Source organism: Hemibagrus wyckioides, linkage group LG01 (assembly GCF_019097595.1).
Source record: "Hemibagrus wyckioides isolate EC202008001 linkage group LG01, SWU_Hwy_1.0, whole genome shotgun sequence".
Classification (NCBI taxonomy): domain Eukaryota; kingdom Metazoa; phylum Chordata; class Actinopteri; order Siluriformes; family Bagridae; genus Hemibagrus; species Hemibagrus wyckioides.
In genome coordinates, this window is record NC_080710.1 from 7,932,632 (window position 1) to 7,952,313 (window position 19,682).

At 37.3% G+C, this 19,682-nt stretch overlaps 2 protein-coding genes across 3 annotated transcripts; both read left to right on the forward strand.

Annotated features, from left to right (window-relative positions):
* The first annotated feature begins 359 nt into the window (after positions 1-359).
* On the forward strand, positions 360-11,106 carry fxyd6l (FXYD domain containing ion transport regulator 6 like). Its single transcript, XM_058392665.1, has 9 exons — positions 360-635; positions 4,360-4,419; positions 4,861-4,887; positions 6,544-6,561; positions 6,982-7,005; positions 8,290-8,364; positions 9,272-9,310; positions 9,520-9,551; positions 10,656-11,106. Exons 2-7 carry the CDS (start codon positions 4,365-4,367, stop codon positions 9,307-9,309), a joined length of 237 nt encoding a protein of 78 aa, XP_058248648.1. The 5' UTR covers positions 360-635; positions 4,360-4,364; the 3' UTR covers position 9,310; positions 9,520-9,551; positions 10,656-11,106.
* A 1,641-nt stretch (positions 11,107-12,747) lies between these two features.
* On the forward strand, positions 12,748-19,582 carry fxyd7 (FXYD domain containing ion transport regulator 7). 2 transcript variants are annotated; one of them, XM_058392643.1, is made up of 6 exons: positions 12,748-13,734; positions 16,730-16,765; positions 16,954-17,028; positions 17,530-17,580; positions 18,631-18,671; positions 18,747-19,582. In XM_058392643.1, exons 1-6 carry the CDS (start codon positions 13,719-13,721, stop codon positions 18,771-18,773), a joined length of 246 nt encoding a protein of 81 aa, XP_058248626.1. In that variant the 5' UTR covers positions 12,748-13,718; the 3' UTR covers positions 18,774-19,582. The 2 variants fall into 2 exon arrangements, with proteins under 2 accessions (XP_058248626.1, XP_058248635.1); XM_058392652.1 differs by lacking the exon at positions 17,530-17,580 and adding an exon at positions 17,581-17,611 and having other exon boundaries at positions 18,747-19,579.
* The last annotated feature ends 100 nt before the right edge of the window (positions 19,583-19,682 follow it).

Sequence of the window (19,682 nt, forward strand, 5' to 3'; positions counted from 1 at the left end):
CATCATCAGGTCATTTCTATTGTAGAACATTGCCTCTTTAGAAATGCATGCTATCGACGTTCAGGACAAATATCCATGACATTTCATGATCGAGCAATACGTTTGACTTTGCATGAAATTATTTCAATTAATAAAAACCTAATAAATAGGACAAAATGAAAGAAAAAAATTCATAGCTTTTTTTTTAGGGAGAACAAGAAACAAAAATAACGGGATCAATCAAACGCTGGTATGATTGGTCGCGTCTCAATCCCCAAACGGCTTCTTATTGGACGTAGTGCACTACATAGGCGGTACAAGTCGATTGTTTCGTGCTCTACCTAGGGCACAGTTGTAGTGAATTGGGAGTAATTTGGGATGCAGTGCGGGACACGAGACGGATGTGAGTTAATCCGAAAAGTTGCCGAAGGAGCTGCATTGAGGTGTCGAGGAACGCTGATTTGTCGGGATAATTCATCTGTTTCCTCAGCCTGCGGGTCGCGTTCACAGTTCATATTAAGATTTCAGTTATATTCGCTTTTAATAAGGTGTTTACCTTGCAAACTCACTCAAGTGAAGTTAATTAAACGTCGTGCTTCAAGTCTCGAGCCAAAAAAACTTCAGACCTCACGCGGAGTTGAAGACTGCATTAAGTGGTAAGTTTCCCATCGCAAATAAAAATAAAAAACATTTTAGCCTGACTCTATGCATGCTGCATTAACACCACTTTTCTATATATTTACTTCAGAAAACGTGAAAATCTCCCCAAAGGCTAATAAAGATCAACACTAGATTATGTTCAGTAAATTCTAAATGATTATCAAACATAAAAAACTAAAGTTTTTTTCCACGAGATGAAGTTGCGGGGGGGTCACGTGACCAGGCGGCTCCTATTACGTGTACTGGGCTTGTTTTGCACAGCTCTGTTGCTTGCATTTGATAGAAAGGTAAAAATTAATTGTACTAATGATGATAGTACTGTCTATGTTTTTTTTTTCAGAATGGAAAGAAGTGAAACTAAATGGGAATCAAAATGGGGGAAATGAAAAAAAAAATCCTAAAGTTCCTTTTAAAGATGCATTTTTTTCACTTCTTAAAGTAAATTCATTCATTCCTGAACTCTCTGAGAGACAGTGAGAGAAAAAATATTTGCCATCCCCTCATGGCCTTGTGGCCCTGGAGTCACAGCACAAACATTTCAGTTGCGTCTAAAAGCCATGGAGCATGTATCGGTCAGTGCAACCCTCCACCCCTCAGCACACCATCATTTTCAAGGTGCCAGTCTTGAAATAGAGATCACTTGCTTTTCTTAGCCGCATACTGGTGGTGATGTAAATGATCTCGCTAAAACAGGCTGAGTCCAGCTCATGCACACACAAACACGGCTCTGTGGCTGTCCGGCCAACCATAAAGACACCAGAGTTTTCATTTCATACTGTGATGTGCCTCTATCTGCAAGGGCTTTGCACAGAAGTATGAGCTCATACATTTAATATATATTAAAAAAAAATGTATTCATGATTGACCAATCATATTCTTGACGAGAAATATTCTTGATTCAGCTCCTTAGCGTCTTATATGGGCTTTATTTATTTATTTATTTATTTATTTATTTATTTATTTATTTATTAAGCAAAGAGGAAAAACACTACTACAACCATCCAGTACACAACTTCAATCTTTTCCCATCTTTTTTTATAATCTTTACTTTTGATTTTATGGACCAGGGACATGTCACTGAACTTCTGTGTGTATGACGAGGTCATGTATTGTATATTATTTATTATGCATGTCTATTTTGTAATATGTTTTTTTTTGCTTGGGAAGAAGCTGCACACTAATAAATAATTCAGTTCAAATTTTATTTGTATAGCCCTTTTAACAGTGGACATTGTCACAAAGCAGCGTTACAGAAATATGTACAAGTGCTGCACTTGTCCCATGCTTTGGTTTCCCAGAAACTGACCAGGCTAAAAGGTGGTAGCTAATATAATGTAGTTAATTAGTTTAGTTTATTAATACAGACAAAGGGGAAACAACCAAGTATGTGATAAAGTTTTGCTTAACAAAAAATGTAGCACTTCATGTTTTTGCCCTCAGCAGAAAGCCAGCAAGTCACTGGCAAAGAGCCGTAAAACGTGATGTTCTGTTCTGTTGAACATCCCATTCCAGATTTAGTTCTGCTTTTGCTGTTGCATAAAGCTCCACTCTTCTGGAAGACTTTCCACTAGATTTTGGAGTGTGGCTGTGTGGATTTGTGGTCATTCGGCTATAAGAGCTTTAGTGAAATCAGGTACCAATGTTGGGTGAGGAGGTCTGGGGTGCAGTCAGTGTTCCAGTTCATACTAAAGGTGTTGAAAAAAACACACACAAAAAACTTTATAGACCTTGCTTTTTTTGCACAGGGGCATTGTCATGCTGCAACATGTTTGGGCCTCTTGATGATTTCCAGTGAAGGGAAATCATAATGTATAGCCATTCTAGACAGTGACAATAGTTTGATGGAGAAAGACATATGGGTGTGATGGTTAAGTGTCCTCATACTTCTGGCCATGTAGTGCATTTTGCAACACCTTGAAAAACACTGGAAAAGTATAAACATACTCTTAAAGGAGATGGTGGAAAAATTCCTCTAAGATTCTGGTCCATGATGACATGATGCTTGACAAAATTCCTCAAGAGCACTTTCATGCTGTGACGCTCCTGTTCAGTCACATCCCACTGGTGTTGGATTCAGATCCAGTGACTTGAAAGAACCAGTGAAGAACTCCTGCTGGAAGTAGCCATTATAGGATGGTAAATTGTGGCCATAAAGGGCTGCACATGTTCAGCAACAATACTCAAATAGGCAGTAGCATTCAAGCAGTGATTGTGAGCCAAGAAAACGTTCCCCACGCCAATACACCTCCTCCACCAGCCTGGACCAGTTGGGTCTATTGATTCATGCTATTAGCACCAAGTTCTGACCCTGACATCTGAAATCCTTAGCAGATATTGATGCTTATCAGACAAGGCTACGTTTTTCCAGTCTTCAACTGTCCAGTTCTGGTGAACCGGTGCCCACTGCAGCCTCCACTTGTCCATCAATCTTATTATTGTGCATTCTCAAATCCTTTTCAACTCACCACAGCTGTACAGAGTGGTTATGTGAGCTCCTATAGCCTTTTTGTATCAGCTCGAACCAGTCTGGCCATTCTCTATTGCCCTCTGACAACATCATTTTTTTTTTTCCCTCTGCAGAACCCTCGCTCACTGGATGTTTTTTTTTTTTTGGCTTCATTTTAGGTAAACTCTAGAGACTTGCCTGTGAAAATCCCAGGAGTTCAGCAGTTACAGAAATACTCTAAACAACCCCAAATCACTAAGATTACAATTTCCCCTTTTCTGAGGGTTGAAAACAAAAACAAATCTGTGATTTTACTCAGCCCCCCAATTACGCTATTAGAATTACATAATAGCTTTAACTTCTGCACATAATTAATCCAGCGTACGTCTATTTTACTTACTTTACTGGGTAAAATGTCATGCTCAGAAAAACGAAAGTAATGTTTGCATGAACCTGATTTGCATATGAATGTGATGCAGATGATTCAAATGATTTATTTATTTATTTATTTTTTATGTGTTAAGGATGAGGAGATGTTCATATTTCTTGTTTTGGGTTGGCTTTAAGGATCAAGGCTCTTGTACTAGGAAATATACAGTCTCTTTCTCTGTGTGTGTGTGTGTGTGTGTGTGCGCACATGTGCATGTTTGCATGCAAATCGGTTAAATAAACCAGTTAAGTATTTCAGTTCAGTCTTTGTAAAGGCTGATTTTAGTGCAATTAGCGATTTCAGTACTATTTCTGGTTGGATGCATTTAAAGTGTTTATGTAGTAAGTTATTTACTTTTATAGTGCTTTTCCTCTTGTGTGCAATTTATTGAAAACAAAAGACCCCAAGCTTGTTATACTTGCAGTAGTTAAATTTATTAGGGAAATTTGCATGAGTTAAGTTTACTTACTATTTTATGAAAATAAACCTGGGTGCTCTGTACACCTTATTAAAACATGCTTATTTACATTTACTTCAGTTTTATTTGTGTAAATCATTACCATGTTTGTATAAAGTGTTTTTTTTCCATTGTTGAAGGCAGGTGTGATTTGAGACATATAATTATTAAGCTTTCCGCTGCTTTCCTTTTTTTTTTATTTTGGAAAATCATTCCACCTTTTTCCCGGTTTCCCTCCAGGGCAGAATTTCCCCCAATGTATTGTACATTAAATTGAGCAGCAGTATTTAATCTAGTATAAGACTCCAGGTGGGCGTGTTTGTCTCTGACTCTCTCTCTCTCTCTTTCTCTCTCTCACTCTCTCTCACTCTCTCTCTTGTTTTTCAGACGAGATGGAGCTCTCTTTAGTAGCGCTGTTCTGGTTTTCCCATCTAGCTCCAGTTTTGGGTGAGTCGTCTTTATCATGTTTTCTGCGCTGCTGTTCTTTTTCTTACAACTTTGTGTCGAAGCTGGTGCAATGTGTAACTTTTTGGGGCGTTGAAGTGATATTTTGAGGAATATTCCTATCTCATGCGTTTTCACTGATGGATTCCTGACGGTTCTGAGCAGTTCAAGATCAGATTGAAGCATTTTCAAACTTGTTTTCAGCCCAGCGTAACCTGTTTCTCAGCACATAGCTGGAGGGATAATGCAAAGGAGATGCAAAAGACAACATCTGTCTCTTCATCTCCAGCAGTTAGATATATGTTGCATGGAGAAAGCCTGGGGTGATCAACACCATTAATGGTGATGGCTCAGAGAAGTGTCCCTTTAATTTAAAGACTGGGGCTAATCTGTGTTTAGGAAAGACGCCCTAACGGCATTTTCCTTGTGTGTGCGTGTTTGTAGGCTCAGCTTTTGGCAGGGAGATGCCAGGTAAGTGAGTTGAGGCTTAGATGTGTGTGCAAGGAATGTGTTTCTCCAGCTGTTTTTTGGCAACGCTTTGTTTGGCATCTTTAAGCTTCTTGCTGTTTGAAACATGCTCTGCCTCAGGGTACACCAAAATGGCTGCACAATTCATTACTGTCACGCACAAAAAGGTAAACAAATTGCAGTACTGTGCTTCCCTCAAGTAAAAGAAGGAAACTTTTCACAGCTAACTGTTGGCTGTGGGTGTTCTAGACATTGCAAAAGAGTGTAAAATTTGCCTTTCACATAGACTCAAGTTTTCTAAGTGCTAAAGCTTGAAGTTCTTTTCTGGGAACATTGCGAATGGAAGTTTTGGGATCTCTGGTTTTCTTCCACCTCAAAATAAATAAGGAAATAAATGTGTGCGCTTTGGTGACTGGCTTCCCAATCATGCTGTATTCCTGCCTCATGCCTAGTGTTCCTGGGATTGTCTCCATATCCACAGAGACCCTCACCTGGGCAAAGTGCTTACTGAAGATGAATTAATGAATGGAAAAATTTTCACTGCATCATTCAAGACTTCTGTTTTTCACAGTTGACGAGTGACATTTTTCCGTTTATTACAGTTTGAAGCCATGAGTTGTTTAGGATTAGTATTATATTTTAAATGCAATATTTTCCACAGTATTTTTCCCCTAATCTTAAAAAGTCATATTGTCTATTGACCTTTCTCCTTAATGCACCTTAGATTCTTGACCATAAGACTTTTCAATATTATCCATAGACTTAATTCACTCTAACATTAACATTAAAAAATGTTTAAAGATTAATAGAAGAATAATTTCTCACTCAGCATCTTGTTGGAATATTTTAATGTTTTGTTGTTGTTCTGGTTGATGATGGTGACGTTAATGCGGACACCGGTGTTCTGGGAGATTCCTTGAGAACAAGTTGACCTTTGCACCTTTCTCAGATTCTTTTTCTTTTCTTGAACACAAGCAACTATAATTCCACAAATAACCACAAAGAAGCACACAGATGTCAGACACTGCCGCCTTGTTTGGGTTTGGTTGGGATACGTGATGACGGTATTGGTACACTCTTAGTCCTCTTAAAAATGCACCCTATTCATTAGCCTGGGGATAAACAAAAAATAAGGATTCATATTTCCTCTCTGTGCACTGTAGACAGACTTTACCATGGTGTTTATGCCACAGCGTCTGTGTCCTCTCTTTTATTATCCAAATGTTCCCATGGTGATGAGGGGGGGGGGGAAAGACACGTGATGTTTTGGGGACATTTTCTTGGTCCCCATGAGAAAAACTCTTTTGTTGTGCAAACTAATCTTTGCACATAAAAGATTTCCTTTTGTAGGCATGTGTAGCCTTGAGAGTTATACAGTAATGGATGATAGTATCTTGTGTGTGTGAGAAAGAATTTGAGAGAAAGAGAGTGTGTGTGTTTTGTGCATGAGAACGCATCGTGTTATGTAAGCCGAAACACTTTTCTTTTTACTTTCTCTCTCTCTCCATTTTCTTATTATCGTGACTTTTAATTCAACATGTATTACAATTGCCTCCTTGACTAGTTTAGCATCTTTAGCATAATAAAATTTCCATTCGAAGTTTCCAGTGCATTACATTCTTTGATCCTGCTAATTTGCTCTCTGTTCTCTCTCTCCAGCCTCTACGATGGATGATGGTAAGAATGTTCAACATCCACATACATTTCTATCGCATTAATTCAACAGCAGACACGAGTGAGATGACTGAGAATGCTTCCAGGTCAGAGCTAGCTGTGTTTGATATGAAACAGAATGTTTGAGCCACAGCAGGGGAAGGAAAATGTTTGTGAAGGTCCTCGGCTAGCGAGCTGTTATTACAGCCGCGCATTCCAGTAGCGCAAACACTCAGGCGTGTGAGAGAAACTAATCATCTGGAGGTGTCGAGAGCAACAAACTGTTTTAGCAGAAGTGTAAAAGAAATTGTTTCACAGCATAGTCCGCTTTACACCAGAGTAGTGATTATGTTGCAGGGAGCAAAATCTTTGGTTTTTAATAATAATGCAAAGTCACTGTGTCGAGTCGAAGTCTCATGTCTTTTCATTTCTTTCTCCTTCCAGATTATGACAGCCCCTTTCATTATGGTAAGTGAAGTGACTTTTTTTTTAGCTGTTTAGTAAACGATCTGGCAGAAAAAAAACAGAGGAAATTCCAGTATATGATGGACAGTGTGAACAGACAGACAGAGTGCTAAAGGAGATCTACACTACATCACTTCAGCCTCATCACAGCCTTCTCATTCACGCTTTTCTTTTATCTACCACTTTGACGGCATGAATAATGAATTCGGGTGATGCCGATGAAAAAGTGCCTTCCTAATCAGGAAACATCTGGGAAGGTCAGCGGGTATTTGTGTTTTCGCTCTGTTCGCCGAAGTAGACGGAAAAACTTCACCCCAGCGGCCAGGCTTTTGCACAGCCAGGCGGTCAACCTCCTGAATCTTTGCTCTGTTTAATATCTTAAACTAACCAAGTTCAGATCTCCAAGCCAGATTTTTAAAAACATTTCGTTTTTGTCAGTTCAGATATTTCAGCAATGGAATGTTAAAACACATAAGACTGCTGATGGATGGATGGATGGATAATATTAAAAAAAATGACCGTTGGAGAAATGAATGAAAATGAATGCAATTCATGATATAAGTTACACTAGCATGAATAATGCTGAAAAATTTATTAAGAAAGTCTGTGTTTTACAAAGCATGCATTATGTAGTAATCTCCCTTAAATTTGAATCTATTCACTGCCACTGCCCCTGTCGTTTCTTTTTGTCCTCTCTGAAAATGGGATAGTTTTCACACAGATACTACGCTACAGCGCAATGGGAACAATGCCGTGTTTACTGCAGTTAAATGCATGTTTTTGAGTTTTAGATCAGGAAGCACTTGAGTATTTCCCAAACAGTAGTTTAGCTGTCCAGTAATTTTGCTGAGCCAGAAGAGATAATGATGGGTTGGTTAAGCATGTGCTGCGTTATCATCAAGGCTGTTCTCACACTTTCTAACGTCAATGATGTGATCACATTTCTGGACATCCACCAAGCTGCAGGGTTTACTTCCAAAATGTTTTGCCTTCAGATTGTCCTGAAGGTCTCAGGGTGCAGGACGGGTCAGTTGGATTAGGATGTTAGCAGAGATAACTGGCTGCTTCTTGGTGTGTGAACACTGAAGAAGCCACTGAACCACGAGTCTGTGGTGTGGCTGCATTCTTGCATACTTGATAATGACATGAATCAAAGGTTATGTGAAAGAAAAAGAACACCTAGCGTTTTCATAGACCATGAATACACACATCTTATACATTTCTGCATTTTTGCTTATATTTTCTGTTAAACTTGTTTGTATACAATCTTCTTGTGTCTCCTTTCAGACTACGAGTCAGTGAGGATCGGTGGTTTGGTCTTCGCTGCTGTGCTCTTCTTCTTGGGGATCTTTGTTGTTATCAGTAAGTGTGTGTGTGTGTGTGTGTGTGTGTGGCAAACACGGTAAGCCAAAAACTCACTGCTGTGTATTTATACTTGATTAACAGACACATTTCATCTGAGAAAGAGTCTCATATAGACAATTTTAAACAGTGTAAAATACTTATTAGAACTTTATTACTTCTCTCGATGCTTTTTATTCAAAACCAGATTAGAAGAAGTGACACTTCCAGGCCTCAAGCTGTGTAGTTTAACTTTCACAGACTTTTAAAGAACTAGCACATGTTATCTGGCATGTCTTGGTATAATCAAGGCACGAACTCAAATTCGCTTCTAACTCGGACAAACAAGATTATTAAACAGGGCTTTTTTGTAAGCTAGATGCTTAAAGACGCTTAAAGGTTGCACAACACATGCCATTATAATACTGAATACTGTTGCCCCCTGAACTACTCAACTCCTGTAGCAAACAAGTTACACTCCAGGGAAAGAGGCATAATTTGCAGTGCTGGTCAACATTCTTCCTGACCATATAGTTCATGTCATTAAAATAATATCAAATAATATAATAATTTGGACTGTATTCTGCCTTATAGTTATAAGATATGAAATGGTTCTAGTTATAAAACATCTGTCAGTTAAATTTCACTGCTGCTCACAGAACAAAGCCTTCCTGATGATTTGAAGTTTTATTTGTAAAATCCATCTAAAAATATCTAAAATATTGTAAACAAAATGAAAAAACTAAATGAGTGGGGAAAAGGTTTTTAATAAATACTCCTAAAATTCATATTTATATTCAGTTCAATTTAACACAGCGCTTTTAACAACATTAAAAGAAATATTTAACAAACATGTTAATGTTTGTCTCTCTCTCTCTCTCTCTCTCTCTCTCTCTCTCATTTTTTCTTTCTCTCTTGTTTCCTGTAGGCCGAAAATGCCGTTGCAGAGGAAGCCAGGCCTCTTAAAGTGAGTTGAGGAGTAAAAGCAGGTCACATTTTCTTCCTCCTGAACATGTGATACTAGGCAATGTAAAGTGTTTGGATTTTACGCTCAGTATCTGTCTGTTCTTTTCTGCTTTCGGTTGCCTTTCTGTAGAATGTTTAGTGCGAGTTAAATAAAGTTTAGTTAAAACAATGTTTTTATTTATTTATTTATTTATTTATTTTTGCTTTAAGGCTAGGGGGATTTAATCCAGAAGCATCCTGAGGTAAGAAATCCTCGTGTCATCACTGAGTGTAACCTCGTATCAGTTCACGATCATGCTGATTAAATCATGCCGATTGTGGCAGGAATTTGATGATTACTAAAATACATTACGTCTTTTCACACACCAGTAAGATGGGTTGATTGACATCGTGCACCGTTTCATGGATCCGTTGGCAGTGTATGCAAAGTTCAGATTCTATAATGTGGCTGGAAATTAGAAGCTTCACCATGCAGAAAATGGATTAGTGTGTGAACATTTGAGGGAATAAATTAGACGTAATAAATTCTGCATTTTTTTATTTTTTTTACAGTTTTTAAATAGTAATTACACAGATGAACGCTTAGTTTTTGACGAATTAACCAGAACACAAATTAGCCTTTTGTACCAGAGTGGAACGATTCATTCACGTGTTAATAGTACTGAAGTCTTGAATGCTTGAATGTGGCTATAAAGACACTAGGCTTGAGTCAGGAAACCATAACGCCTGTCTAGCTACTTTATTCAGGTTCAATTGCTGCTCCACATTTAAAATTTAATGCACTTCTGCCCATATTTGTTTTATTTTTGCATATCCAAAAAAAAAAGTCAAGCGCACAAATTACGTAGGCGTGGTAGGCGCAGATATTTTTAACAGATAGCGATCCCCCTACAATTATCCTGTGGAGGGCAGTGACGATTTATCTCTCATCCCCAGGCTATCACTAATCAAAACAGTTTAAAGATGTAACTCCATTATAAAGATAAGCCGTGTGTGCAAATCATTCAACACACATTGAAATAATTTATAACTGCATATTTGTATTTTTTTTTTTTTTTTTAAATGCATGAGCTTTTGGACCTGTAATGGTTGTAAACATGTGATCTGATCATAGCTCTGCATGGTCCTGATGAGGTTGAAGCTTACAGATTTGAAAGACTCCACTAATCCAATCTAGCTAACTCAGTAAAATGTATGAAGCACCCTTGAAAGCCTGGAATAAAAAAAAAAATTCATTTAAATGATATTTTTGTATTTACTTTTAGAGAAGCAGTCTGCCTATTTGTATGCTGTTTTATTCCACCGTGTCTTTTTTTTTTTTTTTTTTTCTTTCTTCCCCCCTACAGAGCATGTATTACCCACCAAGAGGAGACAGCAGTGGGATGGCAAAAAGCTTCAAAAGATCCTGTTTTCATGTGTTCACCTTTACGTTTGACTTAAATCATGGTTTTCATCCAACATTTTTCTCCTTCTCAAATATCTAAACCCTAAGTTCTTATTCGACGAGGTCTTTTATCGTGTGTTAGGGATTTGCAGCTGCATTCTTCTTGCTATTTCATTCACTCACTTTTCACCACAAAACCTGTTTTATAAGAACCCTTGACATTTCCTTAGGCTTCTGTAGCTTGTAGTTCTGAAGTGTTAAGGTCCATTTCCCTTCATAATGTAGCATTTTATACATTTTGTAAATTCTTTTAATTGTTTGCAAGACACTGATTTGCTGTTGAGATTATACATTAGGGTTAAATGATCACATGACTGACAGCTTTTCTATCGAATAAACATGATTAAACACAACATGCAGTGTCGTAATCTTTAACAAAACACTGATGTCTGGTTAGATCGGGTTTAACTAACATGCTACCCCATTTAGAGTTCGTTCCTCTTTACTGTTATAAGAAGCTCCACTTTTCTGGGAAGGCTTTCCGCTAGATTTTCACATACTTCCGCACAAATCACATACTTGTGCACTATTCTGCGCTGTTGTGTGGTATAAATAGTGTGAGTGGTGTGTTCACACTGAAAATTCCAAGAAGAAGAAGTGCATATCAGGAACCTTAGAAAGTGAAGTGCTTAGCATCAACTTTCAGACTATTAAATTACACATCTAGCCATAACAAACTGGGCTTTAGCAGAATTTAATATAGAACCCAAGACCTTTTTTTTCCTGTTTACATTATTGGACACAAAGACTTGGGTCAGTTCTGACACATATTTATACATATATGATACATAAAGACCATGATTTAAAAGTGTCAAAGAAAAACTAGGTTCACTATTGAAATGATCTTAGAAATCATACTTCAATTGTTTAAGAGTAGATTCAGCCAAGGCATGTAACCATAACAGTGTTAGATAATACTGTGAAAGCTGCAAGTGAGTCTCCCAAATGCTTCCAAGAGATTGTATTGGGCCCATGAGCCTGGAGAAAATATATAATATTGGCTATAATCAACAGATTGATCACATTGACCTCACTTGCACTCAGTACACAATAGTCACTTTAAATGTAGGTGCTGTGACAAAAACACAGCTTATTAATGCATCGATTAAATACAATTTATGCATTTGTACTCAACTGCTACATCGGATTTGATACACCGATCAGACATAACATTATGACCACTGATATGACGTGAATAACACTGATGATCTCATCATGGCACCTGTTAGTGGGTGGGATATATTAAGCAGCAAGTGAACATTGTGTCCTCAGAGTTGATGTTAGAAGCAGGAAAAATGGGCATGTGTAAGGATTTGAGCGAGTTTGACAAGGGCCAGATTGTGATGGCTAGACGACTGGATCAGAGCATCTCCAAAACTGCAGCTCTTGTGGGGTGTTCCCGGTCTGCAGTGGTCAGTATCTATCAGAAGTGGTCCAAGAAAGGAACAGGGTCATGGGCGTCCAATGCTCATTGATGCTCGTAGGGAGGGAAGGCTGGCCCGTGTGATCCGATCCAACAGATGAGCTACTGTTGCTCAAACTGCTAAAGAAGTTAATGCTGGTTCTGATAGAAAAATGTCAGAATACACAGTGCATGACAGGTCAGGGCTGTTTTGGCAGCAAAAGGGGGAACCAACACAATATTAGGCAGGTGGTCATAATGTTATGCCTGGTCAGTGTATGCTGAAGCCACGTGATCCAAAAAAATGTATTTTACATATGTTCCTCTATTAAAAAGTTAATTCTTCAGCCAATGCATTATATGGAGCTACCATTGTTTTTTTTTTAAAAAAAATAAAGTTAGTTATAAAACTAATTGTAAAACTATCCCCAAACAGAAAAAAGCACACAAACATAGCTAAGCATTTACTTTAATCATTATGTATTTTTATATGGCTCAGTTTAGTAAGTCGTTAACCCACGGTGAACTGACATGAATGATACTAATTAAACCATACATGTTTAGATAAGTGAAGCTGGCAATCATAATATATATATATATATTTAGATTATTTCGTAGTACATCCCTCAGTACATCCTTTAAAATAGCCAGTTTATTCATAGCACGTTAATTGCATCATTTAGCAACTGGAATCTCCCTCAACTTTTTAAACAAGAACGCCTCACCCAAATCCCCGCCCCCTCTGCTAGCTGTGCGCATGCGCAGAAATGCTGATCCTCACTGCCTGGAAAGGTTAATGGGTTTCCAGCTATTAGCAATGAGATCACCACCCACACACAACTGTTATGAACAGAACTTAATGACCCTAATGACCTCATTATGCCTCAATTAGTCTATCATTGACATGTACATTGACATTGTTTAATGACTTTTAGTGATCACATTTATGTTATAGAAACAATATATATGTTCATCATTTGTATGTAAAAAGATATAGATGAAATCAAATAGTGGCAGGTTGTGGATTTACACTTTGGAATGTAAACAACAATACATTGTGCAGTTTGTTTGTTTGTTTGTTTTATAAGTTAAATGCCGTAAATACTACAAAAAGAACTTGGCTCGTTTTAAAACAAGCGTTTAACATTTTATAAATGAAATCTATATTCAACTACAAAGAAAAAAGCTTGTCATATTTTGAAAGATTTGTGTAAGACTTTTTTTTCAGGCAGCATTAAAGCTGTAAATAATGTGACTTACTCTTTGTATTGAATAAAGTATCCCACTGGCAGATTGCCTTGGCCGCCAGAGGGCGCTGCGAAACTGACGGATGGATTCCAAATGGCTTCCTGCACCCTATATACACACACTGTATCTTTTATGTAATCATGGATTCCACACCCTATGTAGTGCACTTCTATATCAAGTATCGAGGGATTTGGGATCGATCCATGGAGTTAACCGGAATATGATGAATAGCTGCACTCCAGCACAGCTTTACATCCTCTCACAGTCTGAAGAGGGAGAAAGTGAGAAACCCAGCCCAGCTCCAGCACTGCAGACATGGCCACTAGCACAGGTGCGTACAGTACATTTAGCATGTTTTTTTTTTACTGTACAGATGTTTAAAGTACATTTAAACTTAAAATCATATAGACTATAGACTTTAGTCTATTCATTGTTGTTTATATAAAGCATTTTATACATTCTCTGCATCACTAGTGTTTGCTTATTTCGTATGAAACATGCATTGTTCTAGACTTCATTGTAAAAATGAACAGCTTCCAAAACAAATTATACATGTATTAAATAATAATAATAATAATAATAATAATAATAATAATTATTATTATTATTATTATTATTATTATTATTATTATTATATAAGTATTTTGTCCCACAGTGCTTCTCCCACTATAATTTCCAAGTAGTGCTTTATTTTCTAGTTTATTTGTTAACTCGTTGATTCTAAGGAGTCATTGAATATTCTAATTAGCATAATTTATATTTTTAACGAGATTAGGCTATTATTAAAGAGAAAAAATATCTCCAGTTAATTGATTTTAGTTGCAATTTCTTCACTTTGAAAATCTAAACATAAACATGTTGCTAGTGTTACAAATGATTTAATTCCAAATCTATATTTAATGTTTAAATATTGCCCTTTATTTAGGTATGATTTGCGTAAAATGTTGTTTAATCTAGTCACACCCTGCTTGAGCGTCTCTTAATAAATCGACGCTCCCGGGAGACAATCTAGCTCCTCATTCAGACTGAAGGCACAGCAGTGCGCATGCGCGTTACTGCCATGCGGACACTGCACACTTGAGGCATCATTTCGCTGAGCTCGCAAACTCCTCCTCCACTGCAGCCGATCAATACACCAAACTGCTCGGGTGGGTAAAATAAAAAGACTGTGGTGTGAAGATTTCTCTTACAGTTCACTTATTCTATTTATTCCACAGAAATTGCTTTTGAATTTTCCATATATTAAAAGGCAAAACAAATAACTGCACATTACCATATAGGAGCACTTGGAATACAGTTACTGATGCAGGATTTGGCTGGGGTCCACAATGAAGAGGATGCTTTTTGGGTGGTGTTTTATTTGTTGGCCAGCACAGTTGCCGCCTCTCAGCTCCATGGCCCATGGCGTGATCCTGATCTCAGTTTATTGTCTCCACTTGTCCTCCCCATGTCAGCATGGGCTTCCACTTGGTTCTCTAGTTTCATCCAACCTACAAAACGTGCCAAAAAGTGCACTGTCTTTGCTAAATTAACCAACCCTATGTGTGAAGACATGCACCAAGGATCTTCTCTGTCCTGGCACACAGCAGGGTGGATTGTGTTTCCACTGGCTGTGCTCAAACAAAGACCTAAAGCCCTACCTCTTCAAAAAAGCTCTGGAATTTTCATTTAGTTAAAAATGCCTCGATATTTCATGCTGTATTAACATTATTCTAACAGGGTTTTTGCTTGATGGCAGCCATCCAATCCTCAAACCCTGCCCTTGCTAGCAGTGCGCATGTGCAGAAATAGTGAATCTTGCAGTCAAAAGTTTAATAACGGTTAATAATGTTAGCAGCGAGATCACGCAACTTTTAGTGGTTTAATACACAACATAATGACCTAATTATTTTTTGCTTTAAACTTTTATCGTTACATTTTTTTAAGGCAAACATAGTAGAGCTTTAATATTACTAACTGTCTATTAGTCTAGTAGTGATCACATATAAATATGCACATTTCTATATAAAGTAATAGTAATCAAGCCCTTACCACAGGATTGGTGAATATAGGTTATCGATATCAGGACAGTTTACTCTAGCCTGTTAAAGACAAGCTTTGTATATAAAAACTAGGTTAACTTATATTTTGCTTTTATATGTGAATGACCTGGCTTGTAGTATTTTATGTTTACATCTTTTGCATATAAAAAGAGGTATTAGGTCACAGTTTGAGACTTTTCTCTATAGCAATCTGCCTGTCTGTGTCCTTTAGCCCTTTATCTGTGTCCAATTTTGAAAACGGACACAGATAAATAAAAACATGGAAATTTTTTGAATGATGGACTATTTTCAACACTGCATCAACACTGATGTGTCTAAAAATCCCAGGATTGCTGCTGCAATCCATTACACACTCATAAACTCTTAGACTCTTCAGCTGTCCCCATGGTGGTGCCCAGTCTATTAGAAAGAGTTCCAAACCGAAGCAACGAACTCCTAATTAAATCCCTTTTTTATGGGGTAACAGCACCATACACATAATACTTGGTGATCATATAATAGTTCCTTTCCACTGGTGGCTGGAGTAGTCGAATAACAGCTGTCAAATTTTAACAGAAGAATGCTACAGTGAGGAAATGTGACCTACAGTCAGTATAACCTAGTAATGGTTGGTGTATCTGATAGAATTCAGTACACAGGATTGTGAGGAACCTATTTCAGTGGACTAAGGTGGGGGAAACCCTGGATGGGCTGGTAGCTCTGATTGAATTGTAAATTGCTATATTAAGTGTATTGAGTAGCAGCTCAGCATACTGTAGGTTTTAAACAATTTATGGGTGTGCGCACAGGTTTTCATACCAATCAAGCAAAAGCCATACCTGATTTCACCTGTTTTAATCAGTTAATCTAGGCTTTCAGTAGCCTCAGGTGTGGCTCCTGCTTGGTTGGGAAACCTGACCCACACCGGCCCTTTCCTGAGAAGACTGGACACTCCCTTTCCTACATGAAATGTGGAATTATATTTAAGGGCTTCAGCACCATCTAGTGAGGAATACAGTAACACTGTCCAAACCTACATATAATACTAGAGTTAGTTTAGACCATTACAGTTATTAAGGGTTTGCCAGTATGCACTGGTACCAATCTTTTTGACTTAGAAATGTTTGAGTGTTAAGTATTAAGCAAACAACTTTTGCTTCGAATTCAGACAGTAATCTGACCCCAGAATTGAACCAAGAACCCTGGAGCTGTGATTTGATGTCACAAAACCCTAATATGCCATGTTACTGTAATGAGGCAGTGCCACTTGTCAAGCTTCTTTGTATTTCATAACTCTTTTCCCAGAGACAATGGTGAATGACCAGAGTGCCTTTGAGTACGGTAAGTATTGAAGTAAGGAAACACTGATTATGGAAATCACTTTATCCAGTGAACTATCTTTGTTTATATAATTATATCAACACTATAATAATAATTTACAGTATCTATAAGTTAATAAAGCACTGAGTCATATTGCTTAGTGTTACATTTGCCTAGCTTCTGTTCATGATACTTTTCATGTCTCGTAGATTATGAGACTTTGCGAACCACCGGCGTCATTCTTGCTGTGGTAATGTTTGTAACTGGAATCCTCATCGCCCTGAGTAAGTTGATCATAGTTAAGTTCTCGTTCATATTTACATTTATTTATTATTCCTGAGCCTTTAACCAAAATAGTGCCAATAGAAAAAGCAAGCCATTTTATACTTTTCTAATTTGTGAGTTTTCAGGTTTAAATGGGTTAAATGGTTTTAATCAGTTTAAATGGGTTATTTGAAATAACCTGATATTTTATGAAATGGGAGATATTTCAGGAAAAAACGATTTTGCACTCTGTGATTTCTCCGTAATATGACAAGCTTACCTTATTAGCTCCAAAAGAGGGAAGTGGGGGAATTACTGTTTATAGCTGATATAATGAAAGTGCTAAGTAATTGTTTCATGGACATTACACAGTGTAAAATGGAACAATAAAAAAGTCATTTCATTCTTTAATAAAATGTCTGTAATTGTTGGCAAATTACTGTGGGATAAGATGAACAAGATATTTTATGTTAACTGCCATGCGCTGAATACCCAGTTCACTCTACCCTTTCTCCTTTCAGTAATTCATCGTTTTATCTACCGACATTTAATCTCTTTTTGTCTCTTATTAGGTAAAAAATTCAAATGTTCAAAGTCATCGAAGTAAGACTTTGCACACGAGTGGAAAGCCTGCTTTATGCATGCGGAATGACTTGGGGGAAAAAAGATGAGGAGTGATAACGAAACAAAGGACCTTCACCTAGAAGACTCTTCACAGACATGCAGCCCCTGGGTTAAAGCCTTGCTGAGAATTTTACTTTGTCTAGAAACACTGTCTATCCATGAACTGAACTAGATTAAAAGTTGCCTTAGAAGAGTCAGGGATAAACAGCGTACCTGGCAACAGTGGAGTAAAATGAATATACGCAAGCTCTGGTGATGAATTCAAGAAAACTCTTCATAGGAACAGTGCTGCACTTTTTCTATAAAGTATTTTTATGATCACTTATGGTGTTAGAGTCATGTTTATCTGGATAGACAGTGTGTACTGTATGTGTTTGTGTAATGCCGATGCATGTCGTTATCTCAGTGCCTGACAAATACCTCTAGCTGATCCTCAGATGAAGTCATATTGACTGAATTATAACTTATAGCAATACACTGAAAAAAGCTTGTTAAACTGATTTCATTAAAACGCGTAGATCGGTTAAAAGTGATTGAATTGAGTAGCATTAACATTAGCATTTTGTCCCTGAATTAAGGAAAAAAAAATAAAAAATCCGATGGTATCGGAGCTGAGATTCGAACCCACAACACTATGTTCAGAAACAAACACATTACTACTACTTGATTGTAACATAAACAAGTAATTTCCCTAAACTTAATATTATAATTATAGGTTGAATTGTTGCCAAATTTCATACGTAATATTAGTTCTTAAATCTGACTGACCACACATTCCTTTTTTTCAGTGTATACAGCGTTACTAAAAGTGGAAATGCAAATAACAGCCTTTTCTAAGCTAATTTGCACTAATCAACAGGTCCTGTGCTGGATTTTGAACGATTCTTCCCTACCACGCATGCTCGCTGACTGAGGTTTTTGATTAAAGTGAACATGAAGTAAAGTGTGCTGTTTGTCTGTGAGAGCGAGGTAACTTCTGCCTCATTTTTCTTCTGCAGCTCAAGTCCTGTGGAACGGCTTCAGCCCAGCACAACAGAAGGTAAGATCACTGTGCGTCGAAAACATGTTGATAATGCTGATAATTTCCTTATTCTATGTTTTTCTCTCTTTTCAGTGCCTTCTCAGTCGGTATAGAGACTGAGAGACTGAGCATCTGTGTTTGAGGATGCTCCTAAGAATGTGAGGAGAGCTGCATGGGATCAGATAACACCTTTTTTTTTTCCACTGGAGTTTAAGGCTTCTTATTTTCTTTTTTTGTCATAATTTGTTCAGTATTATCTATCTATCTATCTATCTATCTGTCTGTCTGTCTGTCTGTCTATCTATCTATCTATCTATCTATTTATATATTTATTCCCAGAATATTACATACCAATATTCATAATTTAATACATAATGTTCATCACAAATTGTTTACTAATACTCCTGCACTAAGATCAATAATGCGCACAAATATAACTGTTAATTATTGGAAATAACGTATGTTGGGCTATGTTTTTATTACAGTTCTAATGCTATGAAATTCACGGTGACATTTAGAGCATTTCAGCTCCCTTGCTCACTCCCTCCTCCTCTTTCATTCTCATGTGCTTCACCTCCTCCACTTTAGCAGCATGACTCTGTCCTACTTCTGTATATCGTAGCAGCGTTTTAAAAGTTCACAACTTTGTCATACTAACAGCATCATTTAAAGGAACTGACCGTAACGTGATGATGCATAAAAATATTTGACTAGGCAGAAACTTACTCCTGGCAACCTTCTACCACAGTGCTTCCTACTATTGAAATGAAATGCTTGGATTCTTAAATTTATTTATGTTTAGCATGCAAAAAAAAAAAGAAGTAAAGTAAAAGAATTTTATTACCTTGACTACATTTGGCTTGTTAACCTTGTGTCAATGCAAAAAAAAAAAAAAAAAAAAAAAATCACAAAATGTTGAGACACGGCTTAATAAAAGATTCTGAATCATCGACCAGCGTCTCGTCCGTGTCCATTAATCATAAACGTGTACCTTATTCAAATAAACAGCGACACACCCAAAGAAACAAA